The sequence below is a fragment of the Rhinatrema bivittatum genome, chromosome 7 (genome assembly GCF_901001135.1).
Source record: "Rhinatrema bivittatum chromosome 7, aRhiBiv1.1, whole genome shotgun sequence".
Lineage (NCBI taxonomy): Eukaryota > Metazoa > Chordata > Amphibia > Gymnophiona > Rhinatrematidae > Rhinatrema > Rhinatrema bivittatum.
Genome location: NC_042621.1, coordinates 65,586,860 through 65,604,993, shown reverse-complemented (window position 1 = coordinate 65,604,993; position 18,134 = coordinate 65,586,860). Strand labels below are relative to the sequence as shown.

The 18,134-nt window shown below is 43.5% G+C and overlaps 1 protein-coding gene and 1 long non-coding RNA gene across 5 annotated transcripts in view; one reads left to right on the top strand and one right to left on the bottom strand.

The window, feature by feature from the left end:
- The window catches only part of LOC115095157 (myosin light chain kinase 3-like), a 78,966-nt gene extending 69,372 nt beyond the window's left edge, over positions 1-9,594 (top strand). For all 3 annotated transcript variants that reach the window (XM_029608463.1, XM_029608462.1, XM_029608461.1), the window contains exon 6: positions 9,475-9,594. In XM_029608463.1, coding sequence (XP_029464323.1) covers positions 9,475-9,550 — 76 coding nt within the window. In that variant the 3' untranslated portion in view covers positions 9,551-9,594. The remainder of the gene's footprint in view (positions 1-9,474) is intronic.
- An 870-nt stretch (positions 9,595-10,464) lies between these two features.
- On the bottom strand, positions 10,465-17,557 carry LOC115096108. 2 transcript variants are annotated; one of them, XR_003857969.1, is made up of 4 exons: positions 17,263-17,557; positions 15,511-15,714; positions 15,016-15,191; positions 10,465-10,550 (listed from the first exon to the last, which is right to left on the bottom strand). It is a non-coding gene; the product is annotated as an uncharacterized LOC115096108 (long non-coding RNA). The 2 variants fall into 2 exon arrangements; XR_003857968.1 differs by having other exon boundaries at positions 15,523-15,714.
- Between the last annotated feature and the right edge of the window lie 577 nt (positions 17,558-18,134).

Genomic DNA, 18,134 nt, shown 5'->3' with positions numbered 1-18,134 from the left:
GGATACTTTGGGCCTGCATGCTGGGTTTCAAAGGGAAACTCCCAGTGGAGTTTCCTTTATAAATTGCAGGTGATGCACACACCGTGGGTACTTTTGTTCCCAGGTACTTTGCACCTGTATTGAAGCAGATGCAGTAATATGAAAATGCAATCACTGCATATGCTTTCCCTCCTTGACCTAACATTGCCTATTTTATATGTGGGTAAAAAAAAAAACACATGCATACTTTTAGCTGCATATGGGGTGGAGGAGGGAATGAGAAGGTGGCAATTTTTAAAACACATTTTACATGGGTAAGAACATAAGAACATAAGAAAATGCCATACTGGGTCAGACCAAGGGTCCATCAAGCCAGCATCCTGTTTCCAACAGTGGCCAATCCAGGCCATAAGAACCTGGCAAGTACCCAAAAACTAAGTCTATTCCATGTAACCATTGCTAATGGCAGTGGCTATTCTCTAAGTGAACTTAATAGCAGGTAATGGACTTCTCCTCCAAGAACTTATCCAATCCTTTTTTAAACACAGCTATACTAACTGCACAAAACCCGATTCTCTGGCAACAAATTCCAGAGTTTAATTGTGCGTTGAGTAAAAAAGAACTTCTTCTCCGATTAGTTTTAAATGTGCCCCATGCTAACTTCATGGAGTGTCCCCTAGTCCTTCTACTATCCGAAAGAGTAAATAACCGATTCACATCTACCCGTTCTAGACCTCTCATGATTTTAAACACCTCTATCATATCCCCCCTCAGTCGTCTCTTCTCCAAGCTGAAAAGTCCTAACCTCTTTAGTCTTTCCTCATAGGGGAGTTGTTCCATTCCCCTTATCATTTTGGTAGCCCTTCTCTGTACCTTCTCCATCGCAACTATATCTTTTTTGAGATGCGGCGACCAGAATTGTACACAGTATTCAAGGTGCGGTCTCACCATGGAGCGATACAGAGGCATTATGACATTTTCCGTTTATTCATCATTCCTTTTCTAATAATTCCCAACATTCTGTTTGCTTTTTTGACTGCCGCAGCACACTGAACCGACGATTTCAATGTGTTATCCACTATGACACCTAGATCTCTTTCTTGGGTTGTAGCACCTAATATGAAACCCAACATCGTGTAATTATAGCATGGGTTATTTTTCCCTATATGCATCACCTTGCACTTATCCACATTAAATTTCATCTGCCATTTGGATGCCCAATTTTCCAGTCTCACAAGGTCTTCCTGCAATTTATCACAATCTGCTTGTGATTTAACTACTCTGCACAATTTTGTGTCATCTGCAAATTTGATTATCTCACTCGTCGTATTTCTTTCCAGATCATTATAAATATATTGAACAGTAAGGGTCCCAATACAGATCCCTGAGGCACTCCACTGTCCACTCCCTTCCACTGAGAAAATTGCCCATTTAATCCTACTCTCTGTTTCCTGTCTTTTAGCCAGTTTGCAATCCACGAAAGGACATCGCCACCTATCCCATGACTTTTTACTTTTCCTAGAAGCCTCTCATGAGGAACTTTGTCAAACGCCTTCTGAAAGTCCAAGTATACTATATCTACCGGTTCACCTTTATCCACATGTTTATTAACTCCTTCAAAAAAGTGAAGCAGATTTGTGAGGCAAGACTTGCCCTGGGTAAAGCCATGCTGACTTTGTTCCATTAAACCATGTCTTTCTATATGTTCTGTGATTTTGATGTTTAGAACACTTTCCACTATTTTTTCCTGGCACTGAAGTCAGGCTAACCGGTCTGTAGTTTCCTGGATCGCCCCTGGAGCCCTTTTTAAATATTGGGGTTACATTTGCTATCCTCCAGTCTTCAGGTACAATGGATGATTTTAATGATAAGTTACAAATTTTTACTAATAGGTCTGAAATTTCATTTTTTAGTTCCTTCAGAACTCTGGGGTGTATACCATCCGGTCCAGGTGATTTACTACTCTTCAGTTTGTCAATCAGGCCTACCACATCTTCTAGGTTCACCGTGATTTGATTCAGTCCATCTGAATCATTACCCATGAAAACCTTCTCCATTACGGGTACCCTCCCCAACATCCTCTTCAGTAAACACCGAAGCAAAGAAATCATTTAATCTTTCCGCGATGGCCTTATCTTCTCTAAGTGCCCCTTTAACCCCTCGATCATCTAACGGTCCAACTGACTCCCTCACAGGCTTTTCTGCTTCGGATATATTTAAAAAAGTTTTTACTGTGAGTTTTTGCCTCTACAGCCAACTTCTTTCACAGTGCACTGTTACCCACAGTGCACTGTTACCCACTTAAAAGCTCTTGAATTTTGCCATCATGCTCTTTTGACGTCATTGCCAGGAGCACTACACCACAGTCCCATGACTAACAATACATCCCTGCTTTTTTCTTACTCCGTGTCCTGTAGTCTCTTAGTTTCCTCCTGCTCTGTGGAGTTCCAGCTTAATTGGAACAGGTCTCTTCCACAAGCTTTCATTTACACTTACTATTTTTTTTTCTTCACCCATTTTAAACTCATCTCATCCAGCCCATTCACTGTCTTCAGCAATCCCTCAAGAAGCCATTGAGCTTGAAAGGTATCACTTATGAGCAGAGATTGGAAAACCCTTTCTCTATGGGCGGTGAATGCTGCTTCTGCGTCTGTGGTGTAGTGCTCCTGGCAATGAAGAAAAAAAGAGCATGATGGCAAAATACATGAATAGCAAAGTAGAGGTACATTACAAACTGGATAGCTGCAATATCCCACCCCAAGACAATGAAGAAGAGACTGTTGATAAGCAACCAACAATTTCAGTTTAAGTAATTTTTTTCTGCAAATTTCTTATATTTTGTATATTTCTTGTATGTGCTGTTGTTTATATGCTATGTGTTCAGAAGTACTGTGTATGTTAGAAGAGATAAGAAGACTGTGAGAGCTTTATGTGATCATTAACTCATATTTGATGCTTCTTTAGAGTCAGAACTAGTTCTGAAGGACTGGAGATGGGCAGATGTGGTTCCTATTCATAAAAGTGGAAGTAAGGAGGTTATTCTGACCTCTTGTGATGAGCAAATTAATGAAATCACTGCTAAAACAGAAAATAGTACAGTTTTTTAATCCAATGCAATGCAAGATCTGGGTCAGCATGATTTTTACCAGAGATAGATCTTGTAAGATGAATCTGATCAATGTTTATGATTGGGTGACCAGAGAGTTGGATCAAGGGAGAGCGCTAGTTGTAGTGTTTTTGGATTTCAGTTAGGCCTTTGACAGGGTTGCGCATAGGCAATTTATAAATAAATTGAGTGACTGACTGGATTAAAATCTGATTGGGAGTTAACAAAGGGTAGTGGTAAATGGAGTTCCCTCTGAGGAGGGAGACATTTTTTTTCAACATTTCGTGCGCGACATTGCAGAGGGATTGTTGGGAAAGTTTTGTATTTTTGTCGATGATACCAAAATCTGCAACAAGCCAGACAGCCAAGAAGGTGTGGAAAATATAAAGAGGGATCTAGTGAAGCTTGAGGAATGATCTAAGGTCTGGCAGCTAAGATTTAATGCTAAAAAACGCAGAGTTATTCATTTAGGGGTAGATTTTTAAAAACTGCGCGATCGCGTACTTTTGTTTGCGCAGCAGGCGCAAACAAAAGTATGCTGGATTTTATAAGATATGCGCATAGCCGCGCGTATCCTCTAAAATCCTGGATTGGCGCGCGCAAGGCTGCTGATTTTGGGCAGCCGGCGTGCGCCGAGCCGCACAGCCTGCCTCCGTTCCCTCCGAGGCTGCTCCGAAATCGGAGCGGCCTCGGAGGGAACTCTCTTTTGCCTTCCCCTCCCTTCCTCTATCTAACCCACCCCCCCGGCCCTATCTAAACCCCCCCACCTTTATCCATGGATTTACGCCTCCCGGAGGGAGACGTAAATCCACGCGCGCCAGCGGGCTGCTGGCGCTCCGAGACCCGACCCGGGGGCGGTTCCGGAGGGTGAGGCCACGCCCTCGGAATGCCCCGGGCCGAAACCACGCCCCTGGGCCAGCCCCCAAAACACTGCGTCGTTCGGCCCCGCCCCCGACACGCCCCCTTCAGAAAACCCCGGGACCTACGCGCATCCCGGGGCTCTGTGCGCGCCGGCGGCCTATGCAAATAGGTGCGCTGGCACGCAAGGCCCTGCTCGTGTAAATCCGGGCGGATTTACGCGAGTAGGGCTTTTAAAATCCGCCCGGTAGGATGCAAAAACCCAAGGGTAAAGCACACCTATTGGAAGTGAAATTCTTCTAAGCACGACAGACGAACAGAATCTGGGCGTGATCATATCTGATGATCATAAGGTGATTAAATAGGTGGATAAAGTGACGGCAAAGCCAGAAAGATGCTTGGCTGCACAGGGATAGGCATGGTCAGCAGAAAAAGGGAGATGATATTGCTTCTGTACAGGTCTTTAGTGAGACCTCATTTAAAATACTATGAATAGCTCTAGAGACCGCACCTTCAAAAGGATATAATCCTGTTGGAGTTGGTTCAGAGGGTGGTTAGTAAAATGTTCAGTGGTCTTTGCTCTAAAGCATGTGGGGTCAGAGTTAAAGATCTAAACATGAATAACCTAGAGGAAAGGCAAGATAGGGAAGATATGATGGACATTTAAATACCTCCAAGGTTTCCATGCATAGGAGCTGAACCTTTTTTAAAGGAAAGGAGGCTCTAGAATGAAGGGTCATGGGATGAGAAAGGAGTAATTTTAGGAACTGAGTCCTATTTCTTTACAGAGAGGGTGGTGGATGCATGGAACAATCTCCCAGTAGAAGTGGTGGAGACAAAAACAGTATCTGAATTCAGGAAAGCATGGGACACATACAAGGGATCTCAAAGGGAGTGATGGGAATTATAAAGCTAAATTAATTGGGTGGATGGGCAGACTGGCTAGGTCATTCGGTCTTTTTCTACTGCCACGTTTTTGGTTTCTATGATATAGAATTTATTATATGTAGAAGCGTGTGAATAATTAATGCTTACTAGTACAACATTGTATAACTATACTGTATGTCTGTATCTCAAAAGTGCATGGAAGTAAAAAGTGGATGGAGATTGTGAGCATGAGTTTTAACAGAATGTACGGGAGAACATATATAAAGTTGTACATGAAAGAAAAAAAGATTAAGATCATTGCACAGGAATAAAATTGGGCAAACAAGATAGGCCCAATGTTCTTTATCTACCATCATATTCTATGTTTATATTTCTAGAGCTCTAAAATAAAAGAGAGTGGCTGGAGTGACACATAAAAGTTGAGTTTGATTACCTGGTCTTCTGCCCCTCTAGTTGTTAGGAGCTGGGGATGCTGCAGAATCAGCATGGATAATCCTTAGAAGTGGGGGTAGGGATGAGTCCCAGTCATTGCATAAGGGTGACATCTAGTGGATGGATTCATTATTGCAGGGTTCCAGAATGAGGCCTGGTGCATGGCCCCCAGCTGAAGACTGTGTCTGCAATGACTGGACTCAGAGAATTGGAAGGGGATATAAAATAGGGTTAAAATCTCTAGATAGTTGCAAATGAAGGTTTCTGGCAGCATAGTCCAACAGAGATAAGTTCCAATTGAGCTGGAAGCCCAAAGGAGCAGGAGAAAATGGCCAGAACAGAAAAAAAAAATATATATATATATATATAAAAGAGATGGCATAAATGACATATATTAGGGGTCCCCAAACTATGGCCCTAGCTCACAAAACTTGGTTTTCTAGCTCTCCAAACTTTTCCTTCCAGTGGCTGGATCCAGCCCACAGAAATATCTCCATGCATGGTGGCAAGCAGAAAGGCTGGTGGGATTTCTCAGGCCCCAGAAGCAAAATGAGATGCGCAGCAGCAATGGCAAGGGAAAGGCTGCTGGGGTTTCTCAGGCCTCTCCAGTAGAGGAAGATGAGTGGTGATGCCATCAGAATGGCTTATGGAGTTTCCTAGGCCTCATCAGTAGAAGATGAGTGGCAATGCCATCAGAAAAGCTGATGGGGTTTCACAGGCCCCACCAGTGGTAGAAAAGCCAGTCATACTTGCAGACATCTAGAAAACTGCTGGTGACTGGGCCCCATCAGTTGTAGAGGAGCTGATTGAAGTCATGGTGATGGAGAGAAATGCTGGGGGGGGGAAGTCAGGTCCCACCAGTGGAAGGTCAAGAAGATGTGAGGTAGGTGATGGGAAGGGACGTGAGAATGAAAGGTAGGGATGGGAGGGGTTGAGTAAGAGGGTAGGAAAGGGAGGAGAGTGGAGAGGGTGAGGGAGTCACCACACATACAGATTCACTCACACACACACTTCCCCCTTTGGGGGAAAATGCAGGAGAAGGCAGAGGGCAGGATTGATGGGGTTACAAAATTTTAGAAATATTATTATTGACACTCTTACTATCTGCCACAACCCTGAGATCCCTGCCTCCCCTTTCTCACTTCCTCAGCTTTTCGAATTGTCCAGACTTGCACCCCCTCTACTCCCATCTCAAATCTCCCCACCTCTCATCCTTAGTGATTTAAATGCTTGCTTTTAGTTATGGTTATCTTTATTTATATGCTGCCTCACAACCGTATATACATAATAACACATTTAAAAATATGGCATGCTAAAGACGTACGAATAAATACGGCATGCTAAAACCATATGAAAGGCCTCACAATAATAAAAACAATATCCTAAAATCACAACAAATGAAAAGTAATTTGGGCTTAGTGGCTTCTCCTCTACATTCTTTTGTCTATTTCATATTTTTATTTGGACTTTTGTCCAGCCTTACTGAATCCAATGGGACCCGCCCAAAGCGGCTTACAAACTCATTCATAAAATACAAGCAGAAAATCATTTTCAAACGGTGCGCCTAACTCAGCAGAGTACATGAATAAGTAGGTGCGGCTAAAGTTATGCCTGCGATTTTTATAAACCGCCGCAGCGGGAGCCACCAGGTTATAAAATACCGCGCGTCACCACCCTGAAAATACCCATGGATGTTTCCGTACACCCAAATACTTTTAATGCAGGGGTTCCGCAGTAGTTTATACAAATATTTTATTGAAATATGTGCATATATTTTATGCATTAAATAATTGTAACATGTGCATGTAATGACCTTCAGTTGATGCGCAAAGGCAGGTACTTTATAAGTTGACTGATGACTGCATGTATCTCACTTATGAAAATACTTCCGTCTGCGTGTGCTCGTAAGCACCAGCTCTCTGAGACTTCCACCAGTTGACCCAGACCTTCACCTATCCATCCACAACCCTCCACCACTTGCTCTAGTCCCCCCCCCCCCACTGTGGACAACAGAAAATCCAGATTTAATATCCGTGACTTGATTAGCAGGCGTAAAAGCATGCACACACCCGTTTGATGATGTATGGGCATCCCCTGTTTATAAAAATACGTAAATGTGCACCAACGTCCAAACCACACCAGGTCTGCATTTGAAACCACCTTTCTGCATGGCAGTGACAGCATGCACATACTCCTGCCCTCCTAAAATGTGCTTACCAAGTGCAAGGGCTACGTACACAACTCGTATGCCAGTCAGGAATGCGGTCCCAGTGGGAGCCCCCCCGTAAATACTCAGAAATGAGTTGTAGATACAGTTGGATCAGACTAAGCTAAAAGGCCTTCAAATATCCTTCAGGCCATGGCAAACATTTTGTTTTTGTTTCTTGAATGGCTCCTCAATAGTTTTTAATGACAGAGGCTATTCTTTTTTTTTTTACTATTGTCCAACGATGGTCCACAAGAATTTTGGAGAATCAAGTCCTAATAGTTGAACAGGTTATTGAGAATTTTGTCATGTCACCTGAGATTGAAAAGAATGTGTTTGTAGGTATACATGCTAAATCATTTTTTGGAAACCTTTGGGCCCCAGACCACATTTTTAAGAAAAAATAAGCCAGGAAAAAGTCATTTTTCCTAGCTTTTTAAAAATTATTTTCCTTTCCTACTCTTTTTTTTTTTTTTTTTCACTTTCCTAATAACTTGCCCACCCTTCCCTTCCAGGTCTCTTTTTGGTGGCCAACGTCAGCTCCTATTGCACACCGATTCTGCTCCAGTTGCTGATGGCAGCTGAACTCCGACCCTTTCTTGCCCAGTCACAAGGTGGAAGCTTGCCTTCTGTCTGGGACAGGTGTCTTTCCTGTCTGACTGCTGCTAGGGGCTATTCCTCCAGATACACATAGGCACCGGGTGCCAAATTTTAGGACCCCAGGGATTTTCTAGCCCTGGTATATAGGCACGATTTATTAATTTCATTAAAATGCCTTATATTCTGCATATGTAGAAGAGCTATTCTATGTGGATGTATTTATGCATATGTAGTTGTACCTATCTGTATTTAAAACTTGCTGACACTCAGTGAAATTAACTAGAGTATTCTCTTTACTCCCCTTGTTCCTCTTAAGTGTTCCCTCCCCAGCTCGACCTTCCCCCCAGCTCCATCCAAGACATTCCTCCCTCCCACCCTAGCTTGAACCCAGACGTTTCATTCCCACCCCTGTCTAATCCAACCAGAGCACTTCCCCTTCTCTCCCTCCTACCTGCTACTCTGGTTGCCTCTGGTCCTGCAACCCTCTCTTCCAGGTCACCTGGCTCTCTGTCTTTCTCAGGTTCTGCCCACCCACGCCGCTCTGTTCCAGGTCACCCCATCTCTCTGGCTCCCTTTGGTCCTGTTGCCCCCTCTGGTGTTTGCCAGATGTCAGCTTCCTGCGCCCAGGGCAGTGAGCACGCATTATACAAAGCTGAAAGCCCCTGCGTCTGCTGGAGGCCTCGTAGTTAGATATTCTGTGCGCTGGTGCCGGTGCATGCACACCCCACAAGTCATCAACGGACCGTGGCCTGGTCACAGGGCCTAAGTGAGCCCCTTGGTATAGGCCTTGTGTCTTTGCTGTACCGTACTCGTCGTAGATCAACAGCTGTTCCTCTGTAACCCTCCCTTGCCCCTTACATTTCTCGTTCGTCAATCAATGAAACTCGGGCGGCAGAGCTAAGTGCAAGAGATGGTGAACAGGGGCAGCTTCGCTGTATAAGAGCAGAACAGCTCTTTTTTTCTTATTTTCAATTGGTATTTCATGACTCGTGATAGAGAATTGAAGAGCCTACCTGAGATGTTCATGGAGTGTGTCTACCCTAGACGTGTATCGTGTATTTTTTATATTTGTAGGAGCCTGCGATATCTTTACTGATACATTCCATGAACTTGCTGGAAAAGGACAATCAAAGTATGTGGTTACAGTAGCTCAGCGTCACAGTGTGAAATGCAATAATACAAATGGGGTCTAACATTTTGATGTAAGCACAGAACAACTGGCTGGAAGTTAATCCTTCGTTAGCTGAGGATAAGAAGAGGGTTCGTGCCGCTGGCCTGCTGGTTTTAGTCACATTGTACCTGGCTATTTTTAATCAGTAATGTGAAGTAAGCCCTTCAGAGGCCAACAAATTGTCATAAAATCTCTTGTTCAGACACCTAATTTATGTCATATGTGTACCAACAGGGGTCGTTTTGGTCAAGTTCACAAGTGTACTGAGGTATCCTCGGGCCTGAGTCTGGCAGCCAAAATAATAAAGTGAAGGGTGCCAAGGACAGGGTAAGTAGTCCATGCTGGAAATTGGATTCATTACCAGCACCTAGCCAGTGCTTAACATGATAAATATGCTTTCTCCTTTGGCTTCAAATGGACACATACCTGCAACATACATAATACATGTTTCTACTGACAAGATAAGCTTACCCTAATATTCAAAAGTCATCTTACAGATTTATATGCCTGCTGTACAATAACCACAGATCTGAAGTATTAAAATAATTACAAATATCTATATATACACAATTTTTCCCTTGTACAGCAACCCTGAAAAATGTAAATAACAAATGAAATTTTATTATGCAATTTTGTTTTATGTTATTTCTTGTATAATGTTGATTGTTATTGTATGTAAGTTTTACACATTGCTTTGACTGATTTTTAATCTGGAAGGTGATTTATAAATGATATTAAATAAAATAAATTAATGACTGGGGGTGGGATGGGGGGAAGGGAATGAGAATGCACATGCTGGTTAAAGGGTGGTTGTGTACTACACAAAGACAAAATCAGCTGTACCTTTATAGATTTTGTATTTATGGTGATTTACTCTGGAATAAAAAGTTATTAAAAAATATCAGTCATCAACAATCCACACAAATCAACTGGCTTACAAATAAATCTAAACACTTTTATTATAGGTATTAAACAACAGAAGAAAGCTCATATATCTATATTTATCTATCTAAATATTTCCCATGGATCAAAAAAATAGGGGCCTTAAAAATAAGGGTAATAGTAAAAATAATAATGATAATAATGAATAGCAAAAAAAGCTGTTGCATTTGGGACCCATCAGTGATCTCTTGAATGCCGGCAAGGTCGATTCTGTGCTTTATGGAACTGTTTGTGCCACTCTTGTGCAAATATTCCTTCTTCCTACAGTAAGGTCTTTTCAGAAGCCAGACCTACCACACTGTGTTTTTGAAGGAGCTATCTTCCTAGGGTTAGCTTCCATTCAAATGAATATCTTCACTTAGAGTACTCTGTAAATTAGGAAAGAAACATATACAATAAATAAATAAGTGAACACAAATAGACTGTCTGCCGGAGGAAAAGCATTTCGTAACAGGTGGACTTGTACTATGATGGGGACAGCTCTTGTTTAACAAATAGAAATAGTAGATGAACATTTTATGTACTGATTCCTACATCCTTTTTTCAGATGAAAGGGGATTCCAGCTGTTAAAGTGCGCTTTTTTTAAAACCCCCGACTTAGAGGAAATAAATTCTGTATAACAATATTAACATTTATAGCCTAGGAGTTGGATACTAGCTGTCTCAGTTGTCTCTCTGTTTACGTTCAACCTATATGAAAGCAAAGTTGCTTACTCTGTAACAGGGGTTCTCCATAGACAGCAGGATAAATCAGCCATAATCAGTGAGTGTTGTCATCTGACAGCACGAACATGGAGCCAGGTCTCAGAAGGCTTTCTGAGCATACATGGGAGTTTCAGAGTTTAAACTTAGCCTGAGTAGTCAACTCTCCAGGTTGGTGAGTGGTTAATAAATATATGGTTGATTTATTCTGCTATCTATGGAGAACCCCCATTACAAGTAAGCAACTTTGCTTTCTCTGTTGACAAGCAGGATTATATCAGCCATAACCAGTAGGGAGTCCTAAGCTGAGAGTTGCCTTGCAGAGCGACTAGTGACAGATACCCAAATCCTACCCAGGGAAGTGTGACTACTGGGTAAACAGACTGTGCAGAATTGTTTGTATTTGCCAATTTTCTTTGTATTTGTATTTGCAAAATGACTGTCTCTTCAGGACATACTATCCAGGACATCCTGAAGGTGTGACTAGACAACCAAGTAGCAGCTTTGCAGATGTCTTCAATAAAAGTGCACCTCAAATGACCCACTGAAGTCGTCTCTTGATAAGCCTTGTCAGGGGCTATAATCTATAGGCTAGCCACTGTATGGCAGTGCACTATACAGCCTATGGGCCAGTTTGAAAGAGTTCTTTTAGCAATTGCCCTTCCCAACCTGTTCAGATCAAAGGACACAAACAGTTGAGAATTTGATGGTGAGGTTAAGTCTTCTGCAAATAAAATATTAGTACATTCTTACAGCCCAAGAATTAAAGAGCCCATTCTCCTCTCTGTACGCATGCATTTTCAGAAAGAAAGTAGATGGCACAATTGTTGATTGATGTAGAATGCAGATACCACTTAACAGAAGAAACTTGGGTGACTGCATAGAACAACTCTGTTACGAAAACCTGATGGTAGGGTGAATAAGACACCAAAGCCTTCAATTCGCTCATTCTTCATGTTGAAAGTGATGACCACAAAGAGCATCTTCCAATTGAGAAACCTCAGATCCACCAATTCGAGAGGTTTGGTGAGGTTCCATGAGCTGAGCCATGACTACATTAAGGTCCCATTTATTGACTGAAGGCTTAGAAGTCCATAGTCCCTTCATGAGCTTTGCTACTAAAGGCTGAATGAAGAGGAAAAGAGCTCCGTACGCTTGCTGGTGATAAGCCTTTGTGGCATGCAGGTGTCCCTTGACTGAAGAAGTGCTAAGGCCCCGATGATAAGAGGAAAAAGAGATATGGAAGGAAAGTGTCTTGGACTACAATAGAAGGGACCAAAAGACTGGATTCTCACCATGCAGAGAATCTCCTTCTACTTGAAACTTTAGGGATTTCCTGGTGGAAGGTTTTCTAGCCAAGATTAGAATGTCCTCTACAGCCCTGGGAAGGAACGAAGAAGATACTATTGTGCATTCAGGCATGCATGCCATGAGGACCAAGAACAGAAGATTCAGGTGGCAGTTTTTCACCATCCAGGTGATGAGAGTTGGAGACCCCTCCAGTTGGATTGGAAACTGAACCAACAGATGAAGGAGAGAAATATATCACATATGATGCAGCCAGATGGAGCTATGAGAATACCCTTGCCCTGTCCTGTTGAATCTTTGGATAGTCCTGGTGATGAGTGGAATTGGAGGGAATGTGTATAAACAGCCTGACACTCTAGGTTAGCACAAAAGCATTGGCAGCTGATCTGTAGTTGCTCAGTCTCACCTGATCTTCCAATTATCCTCAGACATGAACAGGTTGAGTACTGGGGCTCTCTAATGAAGGAACAGATGGTCTACAATCTTCTTATCTAGGGTTCACCCATGAGGCTGCAGAACTCTGATGACCTGATCCACCAATGCATTTTGGACACCAGGGAGATAGATTGCCTAGAGAACTGTGATTACAGGCCCATGACCAAATTGTAGGACTTTTTCAGAGAAGGCATTCAAGCTCATGCCTCCTTGCTTGTTTATATAACACATGTTCATATGGTCAATATTCTTTTGTCTCAGAGCACGTTGGGAGAAAGCACTTAGTACATAGTGAATGGTCTGCAGTTCCAGAAGTTTTATCTGCAGATGACTTTCTGCTTTGGACCACAATTCTTGGGTCTACAAAGCACCGATGTGTGTCTCCCAACCTCTGAGGGAAGCATCGATGGTCAGTACCATTTGATGCATTGGAACATACAGTGGAAATTCTAAGGCTAGAACTTCTGGGTTTACTCACCACTATAGAGATACCCACATCTTGGGAGTCACAAATAACTGATGAGACAATGGCTAGAATATTTGACTTCATTGATCCTGGAAAGCCCATTGAAGGTTCCACATATGAAGGCAAGTTAGAAGAACTACATGGACAGCCACCACTATATGTCCAGCTGAACAAGGACCAACCTTACTGATGTACAGGCCTAATTGTAGAAGGGACCTTACCAGGCCCACTAGAATTCGGCCCTCTTCATTGGCAGGCAGGTTTCTCCTGAAGCAAGTTGATTCAGGCCCATATGAAATGGATTCTTTGGGATGGAATTAAGTTGCATTTTGGAAAATTGATGATGAATCCCAAGGACTGGAAGAGCTAAATCACTGTAGAGGAGAAAACCCATACCAACCAATTATACTGGTATAGGAACACACAGACTCCCACTTCCATACTGTCAAGCACTTCGTGAAATCTGTTAGAATTGCAGAGATAGGAGCACTTTGTACTAATAGTGTATGCCCTCTGCCACAAATCTGAGGAATCTCCAATGGGTGGAGTGAATAGGGATGTGAGCATATGTATCCTTCAGGTCCAGAGCGCATAGCCAGTCCTTTGGCTGAAAGAGTGAAAGAATTGTCTGCAGCAAATTCATTTTGAACGTCTCCTGAACCAGTAACTTGTTCAAGTTCCATAAATCCAGAAGAGGCCTTAGCTCATCCAACTTCTTGGGGATTAAAAAGTACAGGGAATAGATCCCCTTGCCACACTCCTGAGGAGGGACAGGCTCTATGGCCTACTGACATAGAAAAGATGCTACTTCCAGCTGCAGCTGAGCCAATTTGATAAGATCAGAACTGTGATGTCTATTGGTAAGGTGGGGGAAGGTGCAAAAAATGCATATACTCCATTGCCATACTCTATAATTCTAAGAACCCATTTGTCCTTCATGATGTGACGCCATTTTGGCTTTGGCTGAGATTGATGCCTAGCCTTAGGCTATTGCTTTTCTCTGCCGAACTCTGGTGGGAAGCTGCTGTTTTTGAAAAGAGTAGAAGGGTCACCTCTGATAATGAAAAAAAGGCCGCTTCTAGGAGAAGTAATGAAGCCTAGAGTTAGTGGGCTGGTCTCCCACCACTGAAGACAGCAACTTTAGGGTGGACTGATGCTCCTTGATCAGTAATGCTGTTTCCTGCACCTTGTTCCGGCCAGGTGATCATAAACATCCTCTGAAAGCCCAGTAGCCTGGAGCCAGGCAAGCCAACTGGCTCCAACAGATACTGCTGAAGCTCTGGCTGCAGTGTTGAAGGCCTCCTATGTGGAATGGATTAATTGTTTAGGGCATTCCTCTGCATCCACCAAGGCCTGCTGGAACTCAATTTGACGGGGATACTTATTTCATCTTATATAAGCAGTTCCCCTTCAGAAAGACATTTCCATGCCGATATATGACCATATTAGTGGTATATTTGACATAATATAGCTGTCTATTTATTAACCTGCATTAAAAGGTGCATTTTAATACAAATTATTTCCCCGTGGAATTTACTAAATTATGAAACGGAGTTCAACAGTTTAGTAAATCCCATGCTCACACTAGGAATGAGTGTTGCTGCGATCAAAAAAAGTATGTGTTGCTGGCTGTGGCATAACACATGTTTTCGGCCCCCACTTAGCTGTGATCTAAGCAGCAACTCCCAAGTGACTTCCACCTCACACAGGAAAACCTTACAGTAACATTGCTTCCCAATGTAAAATCCCCTCTCAGTCTCCTTTCCCCAGCACATCATCTCTTCCCCTTCCCGAAGAAGCCCAGCTCCCTTCATAACCCTGACCCCCACCCAATACACAAAACATGCGCTGGCCCCCCAAGATTCCCTCCCTCATTCTGGACACCCCTCCCCCCAGTCCCCTCTCCCAGATTCCTCCCTTACCAGCAGGATTGCTTGCATCTTCATGGGGCAGGAGCAACCCCCAGTCTCTCTTACTCTGCTGGCACAGTAATTTAAAATGGTGTCGGCTGACCCGATGCTACTCTTTGCCTCACATTCGCCAAGACACTCATGGTTTTCTGCCCCTTGAGGAATGTTGGGGGGTTCGGGGGTGGATCCTGAAAACAATAACAGACACTTTAGCCTGCCGACGCTCTCAGGAGAAAATTAACTCTCCAAGGATTAACGTGAATCACAAGTTCTATCAGGATCCATGTAGTCCGATTTTAATATTAATGAACTGTTTTGCATACATTTGCATGCAACACAAATCGTGAATATTTTCCTTACATTGGGCTGAAACGTTTGTGTGATAAGATTGCTAATGTGAGTGAATTTGGCATTTAATGTGTGTTATCTCAGCTTAATAAATAGGCACATGGTGTTCCTCGTTTGCTCTGTATTTGGCTTACAACAACATTGCACATTCTCTTTTACCCCTTCTTCTACCTTCTTCCGCCATGTTCTCTTTATCTTTTCTTCCTTACATAGCTTTTTGTTGCTATTCATTGTTGTAATTACTGTAAATTTATATTTCTGCTGGCAAGGTCCCTTTCTCTTCCTTAGAAATCACAAGGAGACATTCTTCGTAGAATAATCCGTGTATATTTTATTATCAGGAACTTGTCAGTTATCGCAAGTCTGTTTCAGCAAATATGAGAGAGAGAGAAAAGCGAGTAAAATATTTTCTGTTACATAAGGTATTTATGAACTAAATCAGAGATTTACATATTACTTGCTCATTATTCTAAGTCACCATATATCTAGCATGTTAGCTACACCCATATCCAGTGGAATCACTTACACTGATTTGATATTGATTGGAAACTGGTATAATTGTCTCAGAATAATTTAAGTTTACGGTGCATCTAGTCTAGAGCATGGAAGCTTGAAAAAGTAAAAATAAAGTTATTCCAGTATTTTTTCTGTAACCTTTTGCCTACATCCAGTTTATTGCTAACACAATAGAGCAGGGCTTCCAAACCTTTTAGCCAATGTGACCCCTTTTTAGCACTTGAATGTTCACGTGAGCCCAGAGGAAGGCCAAAATAAATCAGAAGAGATGCAGTCCCCTCCAGCAATCACTCCTTCCCGCACTGGAGCCAGTCTCCTCTTTCAACCCCTGCTCTCTCTCCAGTCGATCCTCTGTCTCAACCTCCAGCCCCTCCAGAAGACCTCCGCCCTTAAACGTCTCCCCCTTCAGCAGACACCCACTCTCTCAAACTCTTCCCCTGTAGCTGATCCCCTCTTACTCCTCCCCTGCTGCTCTCACGTCCCCAACCCATCCTCTTTCTCTCACACCCCCCCTTCAGCCCTTTTCCTGTCTCTCTAGGTGATCCTCTCTCACGCTCAAGCCCTTCTTACGATCCCCACCTGATCCCTTACCGTCCCTCTCTCACCGCATTCCCCGTTTCATCTTCACATTCGTTCACCATCTCCTCTCTCTTACTTCAAGCCTCACCTCCTCTCCTCAAACCCTCCTCTCACATTCCCTCCCGCTGATCCTGTCACCGTGCAACTACTTTCTTACGTCTTCCAGTCATTCTCCCTATCTCTCTTCAGCTGATCTAACCCTCAAAACCTACTGCATCTGATCCCTCCCTTCAAACAGCCCCTCCTCCAAACATACCCCTGGCCAGGGTCAGCAGCATCATTTTCCTTTGGGCCCCAGACCAAAGATGGATGACAACTGGGGGGGGGGGGGGAAGAGAGCGGATAGATGACAGGGCAATATTTTTCTCTTGTGTTAGGTGGGTGAGGAGGAAGGGAGCGGTGGCAGCCTCCACTGGCATGTGCACGCTCAGCCCTCCCTTCCTCTCATGGCTGGTGCTGGGCCTGATGTTGACTTGCAAGCCTTAGCAGCATTAGTAGTGAAAGTCAGCACAGGGATTGTAAACCAGTGCACGCTCACTCTGGGATTAGTATAGAAACGCGGGAGGCTGGAGCAGGCTGCAGGGCCGGCCTACAGGCCCACGCTGACTTCCCTTACTAATATTGCTGGCACCTGAAGACTGCTGCCATGTGAGGCGCTTGTCACCCCCATGTGAGATAGCGCAAGCGGTCTGTAAGTCCCAGAGGACAGACACACTCTGGACTCTGACTCCATTTCTCTTATAAACGTTATTTACATAAATGACTTACCACCTTCACACTCAGCATTTATCTTCAGCATTCACATTCATTCCTTACCTTCAGTATTTACCTTCTTCCAGGAGCTGCCTTCTCCTGGAAACCTGGTGCCTGTCTGTTCCCGGCGGGGTCTACCCTTATTATTCCTGCTCTCAGGGGACCCGCCCGCAGAGCTTCCTCTTTCTCTAGCTTTTAGGGTGGACCAGCCCAGGTTAAGGAGGGTTTCCAGGGACACCCCCCCCAGCTGAAGGTTTTCTCATGCTGTCTGGGGTCCCAACCCTCAATTTGGGAAGCCCTGCAACAGAGTGATTCTAATTTGTTGCACATATGCAGCCGGGCAGATACGCCCATGCTGGTTCCCAGTGGCTTTTAATGAAGGAATTCAGTATCAGAAGTTCATGTGTCCTTATCTCCAGCAATAGATTCTCACTCCCTTCTACTCCTGTCTCTGACCTTTAAAGGTCTCATAGTGAACTGGAGCTCTCCTCTTGGTTCACAAAGGTGGGGGGTGTGATCCTCTGCCAGCTCTGCACAGGGAAAGAAACAGGCCCAAGATCCTGATTCCGGCCTTTGCTTTATCAGTAGGAGAAACCCCAATTTCTAGGTAACTCGGGATCATAGGATGCATTTCTTTACATTACTTTGCAAAATGGGAGATAGCCTGCTACTATTGTATAATGTCTATAACACGGGTAGCCACCTCCAGGCCTCAAGAACCACAAACGGGTCTGGTTTTCAGGATAGCCATTATGACAATGCATGGGATAGATTTGCATGCACTGCCCCCATTGTATGCAAATATATCTCATGCATATTCAATATCCTTTTTGTATTTAATTTCTTCTTTTCAACACTTCAAAGCGGATTACATTCAGGTACTGTGTAGCCTGTTTGTGTCTCTTGAGGCCTGGAATTGGTTGCTCCGGTCTGTA